Source organism: Xiphias gladius, chromosome 24 (genome assembly GCF_016859285.1).
Source record: "Xiphias gladius isolate SHS-SW01 ecotype Sanya breed wild chromosome 24, ASM1685928v1, whole genome shotgun sequence".
NCBI lineage: Eukaryota > Metazoa > Chordata > Actinopteri > Istiophoriformes > Xiphiidae > Xiphias > Xiphias gladius.
Genome location: NC_053423.1, coordinates 24176235 through 24188878, shown reverse-complemented (window position 1 = coordinate 24188878; position 12644 = coordinate 24176235). Strand labels below are relative to the sequence as shown.

General features: G+C 46.5%; 1 protein-coding gene across 3 annotated transcripts in view; it reads right to left on the bottom strand.

Moving 5' to 3' along the window:
• The window catches only part of LOC120786193 (collagen alpha-1(XIV) chain-like), a 132461-nt gene that overhangs the window by 106034 nt on the left and 13783 nt on the right, over window positions 1–12644 (bottom strand). For all 3 annotated transcript variants that reach the window (XM_040121439.1, XM_040121441.1, XM_040121440.1), the window contains exons 4-5: window positions 10944–11087; window positions 9592–9675 (exon numbers count right to left, since the gene is read on the bottom strand). In XM_040121439.1, the coding sequence (XP_039977373.1) occupies window positions 9592–9675; window positions 10944–11087 (228 nt within the window). The remainder of the gene's footprint in view (window positions 1–9591; window positions 9676–10943; window positions 11088–12644) is intronic.

Here is a 12644-nt window from a genome sequence, read left to right as displayed (position 1 = left end):
AAAACGATTCCTGGCTGACGACAGGAGCCGTGTTGCTCAAATATCAGATGCTTCACAGGGACCTGCCAGCCAATCAGACGCGAGCGTTAAGCTTTAGTCAAAAGTCAGACGCCCAACAACCATCAGCAAACCCATTGGCCTTTACAAAATAAATGCTGCCACGGCAACTTGCCTGAGTAACACTGTCAATCCATCCTTCAATAAAAATCATCTGGCTGTGTGCGAAGACAGTACCTGTGTGTGCGCGTGTGTGTGAGTGTGTGTGCAGTCTCCACTGTTCGCTCTATTAGAGAATACAAAGCCGCCGGCATCTTGGATAAGAGAGAGCAGGAGTTTTCATCATGAATTTTTCTGACGTTCAGGCGAAGCGCTGTCCACTGGAAGCCACGCGCTGCCTGGGTTCCTACAGGCTGCCTTTAACTGTAGCAACGTTAACGAGTACACCCCTCAGACGCCGCGCTATTTTAGAGCAGCTAGTTGCATCTCTGATCTGCACAAAACAAAAAGTCTCAAGGATTTTCAAACCATCAAAGAATACAAACGGTGTGTAGTTTATCTTTCGTTCCTGGTTTTAGAGATAAAATGCCAAAGCGTGGCAGGTACCTGCTCCTGGCTGTTTGTGCTGGCGCAGATAGTTTACCCAAGTTGGAGGACTACGACCAGCATGTTTCTGCATACAAAACTCCTTTTAATGTATGCGGTGCCACAGAGCGATTAAAGAAGCATATTTAAAATTAAACTTCACGCGTATTTTGTCGTCGGCCCGGTGAATTTTTGGTGAGCTTGGCTTTGTGAGGACTCTCGCGGTGTTGCTTCATTAGACACACGGCGCTAAAAGGCATGTCGTTCATTCGTTTGTGTTGGGATAAAAGGAGATCTGTCTCCTGGAGTAACGTGCGGGTAGTAGTTTTTGTTTTTTTTTAACCACCGCAGAGGTGGTGGCCATTTTCTGAGAGCACGAGCCTCAGCGTGGAAAACCCGTCCTGGCTGTTAGCGGAGAGTCAGAGGCGCGGTGTGTCATCAGACTCGTCAGGAGGGAACGATCCATTACAGATGTGTCACAGCCAGAATACGTCCCGGAAAAGAGGAACGGCACGATAAATTTTACTACTGGGGAATACAAAGTGCAGCTGGGTTTAGCAAAGCAGACTGGATCTAGCTGTGACTAGGATCTGTGATCATATGAGAAACACGGCTTTACAAAAGTGACTGCAACCTGCTGTCGTTAAGGCCCGAGATTAACACTAAACGTCCTCACACTCTGCAAAACCGTCAAGATTTGAAACATCTGCCTACGCGGAACAAAAGACACTTGTCTGCAGGTAGATTAGCATTCGACAAAGATAAATTACAGAAATCACAATTCTGCTCAAATCCTGCATCCGCCTTGTTGCTATGTAACCGAAAGTGGACGGATTCACGCCATCAAAAAGACGGAGGGGGGGGCGGGGGTAGAGAGGGGGCTACGTCATAATTAGGATCACAGGAGTTTTAAATGGGGGGGGGGTTAAAAATAATACACTGCAATTAAGTTTGATTTGAAAGTTTTGACTAAGGCATGTTACACTCATGTGCTAATCTTGGGTTCTCCTAGGTGTTTTTTTTGTTTGTATTATCCACACCTCTTATTTTTGCATCTGTATTTCATGTCTCTATGCAAATGTATTGTTATGTACATTTACAGTCTATATTTCTTAGTGAACAGATGTACTTCATTGTCATATGTAATGTCTCCTCCGCGATGAATGCAAATAGGGGAAACCAATAAAAAAAGAGAAAGTTACCTCATGAACAGTTAAGACAGCAGTTACTAGAATAAGGCTTCATTTGCAGAAGTTCTTTCCTTAAATCATCTCCGTCCACTGTAAACAATCCAAAAAAAGAAAATACAGTCACCCGCCACTAATGTTTAATTAAAGGAATGTTTGACTAGACAGATGGGGAGGAGACAGGCACACGGGTGGACAGACACGAGGACAGGTGTACATTCTGACCTGTGGGGACACGAGCGGAGGCCACCCGGGCGCTCTGAGAGCTAAGCGAGAGATCAGATGAGTTATAGCGCTGTCGTGTCAAAATACACTCCCCATCCATCACAAAATGGAGGACAAACGGCAGGAGAATTAGACAGGCAAACGGTTTGTCCGGCGAGGTGCAGTCGGCACAGAAACGCCACCGTATACCCTGAGAGGAGCCATGTTCCATTTTAGCTGGCGCCCTGACACAAAGTTTAAAAAGGTCAGGCGTCTGTGCCACGCTCCACCAAACTTTCAATTTAGTTAAAACCTGACCGGCCACTTTCTCAAAGTCAGTGTCTCCACCTCCTCCTCCTCCTCACACATTTCAGAAAAGTCATCGATGAATAAGGATTTTAAGGTTTTGATCTGCACCAACCGGCTACGAGATGAAATCGTGGACTTGTAACAATCGATTCCGGGCGAAAATAGACTTCAGTTAAAGGCCTCACGTGATTTAAGAACAGAACAGAGACTGAAATGTAACGTTACCATTAACTCTTAAAATGTTCCCTACAAAATGCTTTTCATGACATTGATTTTCTTTTCTTTTTTTTGAGATTTCATTGAGCCTGCTTACTTTCTGAGTCGACCTCCTCCTGCTTTCATTTAGAACTTCTGTAATTTCAACTCCGGCCTAAATAACTCTCGACTCAGAAAAAGATGAAAATGATCTCCCCTGAAGTTTTAACTGCACGTGATGTCTGAGCCCAATCGGGACTGTAGTGGCCAAGAGCTCACTTCTTTGTTGTTTATATTTGCTTCGATGGATCACAAATGACAAAAGTGAACAGCTAACCACATTTGCCAATAACTGTAGCTGTGTGTTTGGCCATATTTTGAAGAACAAAAAATAAAAAAGTATTTGGAACACATGGATTGACAATGGAGAAGCAGGTTGTGCTCCAGGAGCTGTTTGAGAACACGACAAAACTGGGTCACCATTGGAATCCACCGTAATTGCTGCGCATCCGAGCTAATTACAGCCATCAAACTGTGAAGGGGCGAGCTACAAACTTTTCAGAGCCACCTTTCAAGCCCGCAGGGGTTGGGTATCTAGTAATCAAAGTTTAGATTTCAGCAGAGTTTTCTTGCAGAGCCTGGCAGCCTTGCGCGGACGTACGCTCTACCCTGACGCACACAACGACACCAGCAGACAAAAAAAGCCCACCAGCCCTTCAGACTGACAGCCATGCGGGCGGGCAGGCATGCAGCTGTTAAAGGTCCTGATCGGCAGCGAGGCAGCAGCCCAAGAAGAGGCCTGTGAGGCTATGGCTGTGGTATTCAGCAAGTGTGGGCAAGGAGCGGACTGTCAGCTATGAGCAGAGAAAGAGCCGACAGAAAGAGGTGGAGGGAAGGTGCAGAAACGGTGCTGAGACGGGGCTAAAAGTGGAAACAGAGAAACAAAGAAGAGAAGGGAGAGGAGAGGAAATCAAAGGGAAAGAGGAAAGGAGCTGGTCTTAACATGAGAAGTGGGGACTGTGTAAAACCCACTTTAATACTCTGACTGAAAAACGATACATACTTCCATTAAATGTGATCGGCAATTAACTTCCTCATCATTTCTTTCTTTTTCCGTCTATCTGTACAGTAGTGATTAGAGAGGTAGGTAACAAAACTCGCACGAGCTGAACGTTTCCTCGACTGCTTCCAGGAACTTGATCTACTCTCCTTCTCGAGACAGACACGGCAAAAGAAACCTATCAACCTAAACCTAGGGATCAACGTTTGTCTGCACAACCTGCAAAGAGGGATCTGTTCAAATACTTCACTTAAGACCGGTGATCAGGTATCGTGGCAACAACAGGAAGTAACTAGAACTGCCGCCTCGCGGGTGTGTGATTCCGCCAACCAGTCGGGTCCATCCGTGCCTGTCCAGGCTCGTTTAGTGAAAACTTTGAAGACATTTCATAAAAAGGTATTAAGTGTATTTTATCACAATTAGCTCACCAATTCTTGAGTTATGGCCAAAAACGTGTTTTCTGAGGTGACAGCGACCTTGACCTTGACCTCCGACCTCTGGCCACCAAAATCCATTCGGTTCATCGGGCGAGCTGCAGTTTACATCCATCTGTCGTTTGTACAGAGTCTGAAGAGATTGGCTCAAGGGGCTCCCGGGGTACGTACGGAGAGGGCGGACAACCCGAAACCGCGCCGCCTCCGGCCACGTCTGCCGCCGGGTCGGAGGCGTAAAGTCGTCCTGCATAGCTCACGTGTTTCATTTCACTGTGGAAAGTCACCGCGTGCATCTAGCGCTACGTACGTCCTAAATGTTTTAACACAGGGAAAAAGTAAAGGAAGACCGAGAGAACGGCAAAAGACCGAAGATGGAAAAGAGCAAAGTGGTGGAGAGAAAAAGCTGTTCAAACGGGGACGGCAGTCAAGAGAGAAAAGCAGAAAGCTGATGACAAAGAGAGCTGCAGGGGATGGTCATGGTGGGAGCGCGCTTGACGAGCGTGTGTGTGAGTGAGTGAGTGTGAGTGTGTGTGTGTGTGGGGGGGGTTCAATAAGACGGCACTGAGGTGGAGTCTTATAAAAACAAGCCAAGCGTTTTATCACCGCTTGGTTCTTCTCCCCTCTCATCTGTCCCCTCTAGCCTGCAGCCAGTTAGAGCAGTGTGGAGAAATAGCAAGTGACTCTCTCTCTCTCTCACACACACACACACACACACACACACACACACACACACACACGCACACACACCATTAATACTTCAGACCCACACATTCACCAACGCAAATGGTTGATTCTGCAAAATCAAAGCATGCACAGGAAGCACCTGTGAATGATTTCACTCTTGAGCACTCACTCAGAAGATGAACTGACGAATACATTCTACATGTGTACATACATGAATACATACATACAGTCAGGTACGGAAGTATTTGGACAGTGACGCAATTTTCCAGACCTCGCCTCTGTGGATCTGAAACGGAGCCGTAGGGATGGGACTCGAGTGCAGACTCTCAGCTTTTATTGGACTAAAAGAATCTATAAATCTTTGAAGCACTAACTGCATCACCGCTGGTGCATGTATGTGTGTGTGTGTGTGTACAGCACGTTAGTAACTACAGCCCGCACACATGAATACCAACACTGGTGGGAATGACTCTGCATTTATGTGCCGTCGCATTTCTGCCGAGTTCCTCGGGTAAACAGGCTGAAGCTAAAGCTAACGCACCGCAGCATCACAGAGGGAGAAATGAAGCAATTCAGGGTTTCACACCGAAAACTGGTCGACAGATAGTCGGTTAAAAATGTCGGGCTTTTACCTCCACCAAGGAGGTGACGTTCCCGTCCGTGTCCGCTTCGCATTTATCTGAATTGGTACAATTCGGATTATTTGTTTTTTGATCAGAAATAAAAAATAAATAAAAAAAGTTTGCAGACATCCCTTTGGACTCTGCCAAACCTTGAATTGATTTTAACATTTTTTGGCCTAATTAATTGAAATTTTAAGTAATGGTTAGTTGACACTTTCAGTTCGGCACCATGAGAGTTCTGACAGACTTGAGTAATATCTCTATTTATCAGCTTTTAATTGTCTCAGTTGCTCTTTATATTAGTGAGGAAACAGACGGGTGAAATATAAACTGAATTCTATTTAAAATGGAAGCGTCCCCACGACTGAGGCCAACTTCCTCTCGTTTCATCTCCCCCTCGAGTATTTTGAACGTTTTCTGACACCGTGGCCGAATGGCGACTCTTCCTGCCGGAGCCGAGGCGGGGGCCACGCAACGCGACGCACCGAGTGATCTCCGACCAACGTCGCCAACTGTTACCGCGTCGGCCCCCGTCAGACGGCGCTCTCATTCCTCCACTAATGGCCTGCCTCCTCCAGTGACAGCTTCTGCTGCTGGACTTCTGTATATTTATATATAACTCCGGTAAGCTGGAGGTGACAGCTTGGAAAAAGGGAGAGAGGGCGGAGGTACGCGGGAGAGAGGCAGACAGGAAGGGGAGGGAAAGATGAAGCACACGCACACACACACACACACACACACACACACACACACACACACACACACACACACACAACCTAGCAGGTGATTTTCACGCCTTATGACTGACCCCTGCAACAGGTTCCCCTTTTAAAATATTAATGACACATCATTTTATGTTAGTCAGGCTTTTAACCCTAGTAATCAATACTAGTATCAGTTCATTTCTACCTGATCTATAGTTATGTCACTAATAACGGGTGCACGTTTTCAAACTGAATCATTTTTACTTGAAACATTGCTGATTCTGCGCACTTCTTTACCCATACATTAATTTAAGTCAAACTCTCTCCATAAAAACAATCCGATTTTATTTCCCAGACTTCCACTACGACCACATGTGCTCACATTTGCACAGAACAGGTCTTGATGACAGAAGAAGCAGGAGGGGAACTGGAGGATTTTGGCCTCTGTGATGCCGCTTGATTTTAAATGTTGAGCGCCATTTGCAGAAAACAAACATGTCATTTGCTGCTTTGGCTTAGGGTTTGTGGTGAGAAACTTTTGCAAAAATAAAGTTATTAGACCGTTAGACTGACAGAAGTAGAGAGACAGAAGGAGAAGGAGACTGAGGCAGAGTAGCAATCTTGCAACACCCGCGCAGCAGTAGTGAGTCAGGGAAAAGGCCTTTTACGGAGGTCCTGGCTGTAATTATCTCAGCAGTTTGGATCAGATCCCTTTAGCCTCTCTGCACGTCTCCTCCCTCCCTCCGGCTTGCCACCACTCTCTCTGTCTTCTGACTCGTCTCGTGCAGCAAGTGCAAACACAGCCGGTGAAGTCTAGCACCCATTTTTGAAACATCTGTTGAGCCCTCAGCGTTGTCACAGAGAAACGGCTGACGGCTGATCTGTAACATTCGCCAAAGCGTCACTCAAACGTCTTGAGCAGCGGCAAAGTGTTGATGTCGAGAAGCAGCTGTCCTCCATTCTGATACTTTATCGCGCCTCAAAAGCTCCTTTATTGTCGGTATCTGCTCGTTCCCCGATTTCCGTACATGTAACGCAGGGACGGCGAAAGGATTTTTAATTAAGACGTTTCTCTAATTACATTTTGTTAAGAGTGGTTTAATTCAAGCTACAGAATTTTTAAAAATCTTTTTTCTTTTCTTCAACCACCTCCAGAAAAAAGGGACCACCGGACCTGGTCCTGAATAGTCTGTCTTTACTAAAGAACCACTAAAATCCATCCAGTCAAGCCGGGTTGCAGCATCTGAACCGGGCAGCACCCGGTCAGCAGGTTAACTACTGATCTACTTAAATCAGCCGAAACAACAATGTTCCCATTGATAGCCACATAAAAACTGACACCTCATCGCAAAACCTGACAAACATCTGTACCTTTGATTCTGTGGCTTCTCCTTGGGTCAGGCTTTTTTTATTTTTATTTATTTTTATTTTCGTGCAGTAAAAGTCACGCGACGACATCTTTTCATCCTTTCGGTCTCCGCGGAGACGCTCCACGTCACGTGACGCCCTTCATATTTCTCGACCTCAACACGTAGGCTCTCCTCATCCGTTGTACACAAAGGAGAGACAGCGACGGAGACGGCGAGAGGTGAGGGGAGGGAAGTCCAGCTGCTACGGGAGCCAGGAAGTACAAAAGCTTTTTTTTTCTTTTTAGGGGCGGTGAGGCTGGACATAGGACTGTGGCGTGAAGTGTCGTGGGGCGGCTGTTTGGCGGCGTCGGGTTTTGGCTTTTACGCCTCGTGACAACTGAAACACATCTTTAATCCGCGTAAATTTGCTGCCGCAACCCCTTAATTTCCCCAGGAGAGCAATAAAGTCTCATCTAATCTCGAGTCTGATGCACATTCCAACGCTGGCTACGCGGCTCAGGCTCCACGAGGGAAAAGAGGTTCCTGTATGACAGGATCAAAATGACATAAGGACGTCAGAGTTATCAAAGCCTAAGTTATGTCAGGTAGAAGCAGAAAGAATCCCTGTCAGATTATTATCATTTCTGCTGTCTGCAGGTAGAAAAATTAAATTAAATGAAAGCGAATCACCAAACCTCTCCTGGCAAAGTCTGGCGCTGCTGAGAGAATAATAAAATCCCCGTTTAGAGGATTCCGTAATTGCATGGGAAGTGATGACAAGGAAAAGACGAAGAGAGCTATTTTCTTTCTTCCTCATTCTGAAGAAATGAAGACACAAACACGAACCGAAGTGTACAACTTCATCCGAAGGAAAACGCGTCTCGCTGCATCAAAAACATGACTGCAGGCAATTAAAGACAAAATAAATAAGACGAGGCTGATTGAGTTGCACTGATAAGTAGATTTGTACAAAAGAAAAAAAAAAACGGAGGTATTTCTACCATTGTGACGATTTTCAGAGCAGAGGCTGTGATTTGGGTTTGAGATGGCGGCCAACCGTCTGCCACAAGCCCCATCTGCACCGTCATTAACACCATTCCTTCGAAACACTGACAACTCCGCTCACACAAAGGGACACGTCGCATTTTTCGGAAGCTGCAAAGGAACACGACACAACATCCGGCCTCTGTCAACAGAACACGCTGCGGTGAACGTCTAGTGTCACCCACGAAGTGACGCAACAACCTGAATTTACACCTTTATGGTACGAAGAACTAAGCGTTAAGGATTTCTCTGAGGTGTGAATTTAAATCATGTAATAGTCAGTGAATGTGCAGCCCAGGGCTCCTGCGGTTTGAAGCACGAGAAGAGAGAATCGCAGCTCACACAGAGCCAGGCTTACCTGGTTTTTTCCTTCCGGTGCCTGATTGTTTGTGTCGGCATGCGGTGCATACAATCCCTGCAAAATTATACCAGGCTTGTTGACCGCGCGCGCTTGAGTCTCAATTCATTTCCCGACTCTTGCGGGCTCTCACTTGAATCCCCGTCTCGCACCGTTTCTTTTCCTTTCCCTCCATTTTATCGGCAATGAGGCTCGATGAAAATCTCTGTGTAAGTGCCGAATTATTACATTTACAGGCCGTCGTCCTTCTTCAGATGTGTGAGAACGGTAATCATGAAAAGGCTGCGTTTCCAAAGGAACAGACAGAACCAGAGAGACTGTCTGAACTTGATCTACAGGATGAATCGAACCCATTCCCGACCTGCAGCGAACGAAGCCATTTGAGTCGAAAACTTGAGGCCTCTTCAGCTTCCACTTACCTGTTGTTGTTGTTGAGCAGTTGCTTTGATTTCGTGGTTGGAATTTCAGTCTGAGAAAGGCCAGGGTATTAAAACTCTTAGCTTTCATGCGGCAGTGCCGGAGCAGTCCCTTTAGAGACTGAAGGTGCCTGCATTCTGGACGACTGAGCCGAGAGCAGAGAAGATTATGGTGCCTTCTTCTCGAATTTGGAAAAAAAAACAACTTCTTGGTTCTTGGTTGCAGGATGCTTTCCTTACTTTTCCTCTCAGAGTTGTTCTTGACGAATGACAGCTCGTCTTCCTGAGATGGCATTTCAAAGAGAATATCCTCTGCTCCTGTTACACTGAAGAGGTCTTGAATCCAGACAACAAGAGGCTCACAACAGACAGGTGCATCAGTCTTTTCCATTTCAGTTCGGTTCACCCGGTTTGCCTGCTGTCACCCTGCCGAGAATCTTACCTTCAGAGATCTCGTTTTTCTCCTCGGTGACGCCGCTGTCTTGTCTCCTCTGGGACTGAACCGTCTCGATGCCTGTCCGCTGAGCTGGGAGAAATAACACACAATGCAAAAATCTACGTTAATGAGAGGAGAGGAGACGGTTACACGCAGTAATTTGGCCAGGATGCATATCAATCAATTCCAAACGGGGATTCACCCGGTAAAACGGAATACACACGCTGGGGAAGTGTTTCGAAGCGAAGAGAGAGAAAGAAGCCTCACAGAACACTGCTAAAATCCCAAGAACTGAATCGACCAGAGTAGATACCATGACCCATTACAACTAATTGGAAAATACACACACACACACACACACACACACACACACACACACACACACACATATTCAGTATACACACAGTCATATTATGCCATTTCTTTAGTCTCTTAGCTTTGAAGGGCAGCGGGATATTCTAATGCTGAGTCAAATGCTCTTCCACCTCAACGTGAATACACTTCCAGGGGAAACACTCAGCTACCGTGGGTCTCTGCATTCAGATTCCTGTTTAAAAGCTTCATGAGCAGTATTTCTGTACCAATATCTGGAGGTTGCTGAATGTCAGTGACTGAAACAAAGTGAACGATGCCGTCAGCATATTTCTGACCACGGCATCGAGCTGGGGCCTGCTGGGGCCTGCTGCGGCTGCGGCTGCGGCTGCGGCTGCGGCTCCTGCTGCTGCGGCTGCGGCTGCGGCTGCGGCGCCGGCTGCAGCTGCGGCTGCCGCCTGAGTTCTTTCCTCCTTTGCTCGACTTGTCTCGCACTCCATCCTCCACCAACCGACATCAGAGCTATCACCGAACGGTGGAGGCCAGCACTCAGTCAGGACGTGCGCGGTACAGTTACAGTACGGTAACCCGACGCCGAATCACACGGTACCGCTGCGTTGCTCTCTGCAGGTTCAAACTTTCGAGCATATTGCCGTTGCGGCCACGCCCCAATCATCCATGTCAAAGCAGGTGTTCTGTCGATCACAGCTGCTGGAAAACACCTGCCGTGACATCAGTGACTAGAGCCAGAAGTGCGTCTTGGCTTCACACAGAAATCAGATCAGCAGCAGTTTCCTGTCTTGTGCGATTTAACGTGGCTGCCGCCTTTACAGCAGAATGTCTTAAGGTCCTCGCATTTCTTTTTAAGTTCAGTTAATTTTACATGTGCAATTTTTAAATTACTACACTTCTAATTATATGGTGCTACTTCTGTAAATCCCCAATCTAAAAGGCAGCCCGAGCATTTCTGAAATCACCGGCAGCATCAAACTAACATCGGAAAATCGAAATCACTCTGATGGTTTGATTCAGTGCAAGTCTCTTACCTTCGTATTTGGCCTGAAGAGGTTTGCTCTCCCGTCCTCCATTGACTGCAATGATGTTAAAGTTGTATTCTTTAGAGGGGTCAAAGTCCTCAATGAGGAGCTTTGCTTCCTGCTTCGACACCTGGACCTCCGTCTGCTGTCCACCTGTTCAGGGGCGAGAGAAGAGCAAACGCTCAGCAGCTGAGGCCTGATGCTGAGGGGGAGCAAACGCTTGTTGGTTTAAATCCCGGCCACACGAGGGAATCTTTTGTAAGATTCGTTTCATTATCGATTTAATGGGGAGAACATGCAAATGGAGCGAGGGCTGGAAAACTAAGCGTTGTGGCCGTGAGTCAGTCTAAGGCTGAGTTCACAACCAGCGCGCACGGGCGAGTTCCTGTGGGAGGAAGGCAACACCTGAATTCCAAGACACGTTTGGACAGTTTAAAATCAAAGGGGTAGGATAAAAGATGTGCACATCAATAAAGCACCATGCCAATGTAGCCGGTGGTGGGGCACCACACGGTAACATAAAGCTGCGTCCTACAGGAAAAAACTGGCTTTACTAGTATCAATTAAAAAAAAAAAAAAGAGTGATCAAAACCAGCAATGAATTCATCCTGCTAAGTGATTGTAATGAAGGCAAGAGTCTGTTGTTCTTAATAAAAAGATCAAACAAACACCAACCTTCTGCTTTAAGTATCTTTGGAAAAACACAAACAAAGCAGCTTGACAACTATTCATTCCAAAGTACAAACGTTCCATTGTCTTTTCTCCCGGCAATGAAAATAGCTGCAGGGTCATTTACATTGTCTAGCATCATCTCTAATGTGACGATCACGTCACAGGTATCACTCAACTTCAGTAATATCCATGTAATTATGTTCACATAAATCCAACACAGGCACTCGCAACACCTGCTTCAGCAGCGTGGAGATCGACGGAGTGAAAGCGAAGAACCTGGAACCCGAGCGGCTAAACCTGCAGACGTAGGCCTTCGCAACATGTGGGTCAGGTGTCCCCGGCTTGCCTTGTATCCAAATATCAATCTGAGACACATCTGCACAGTTGACCGCGAATTACATTTCGGGAAGAAGTCTCTTTTCCACCTGACCTGCACGTGAGCTCTGAGACCGACTGCATGGGGAAGGACGACCGAGAAGAGCTGAAGAGAGGGAAAAGAAAGGAAGGGAGAAAGAAAAGAAAGAAAGCAGCAAAGGAGAGAAAAAAGGGCGAAGGGAAGACAGAAGGAAGACGATTTTAAAAGATATTTAGGAAGACGGAGAGGATGAGAGGAGGAAGTAAAGACAGATGAAAACAACTTTAAGATTATTTGGGGGGAAACTACAAAAAGGTAAAAAAGAGAAACGGAGTCTGAAAAGTCACTTTGTTCTAGTTTTAAATTACATTTTGCCTTTTGGCAACTTTCTAAACCTCACTAGGAAATACATTTCTCGTTTATCCGGTTTTCAGCCACTTCCACATTTCACAGAGCCCTCGGTACGCTCTAGTAAAGACGAGTGTCTCCGGAAGGTGCTTGTGCCGGGTCAAACTGCTCGGCGTAAGGACAAGGGGGCAGGTCTGACCTACGGTACAGGGGTTCCTTTTGGACTGGGCAGACATGCATCTGCAGGTCTTCTGCAACAAACCCCCCCCCCCGAGGCTGATGCATATAAAAACTGCATTCTAGATATCAGAGTTAAGAGGAGAGTTAGGGCTCAA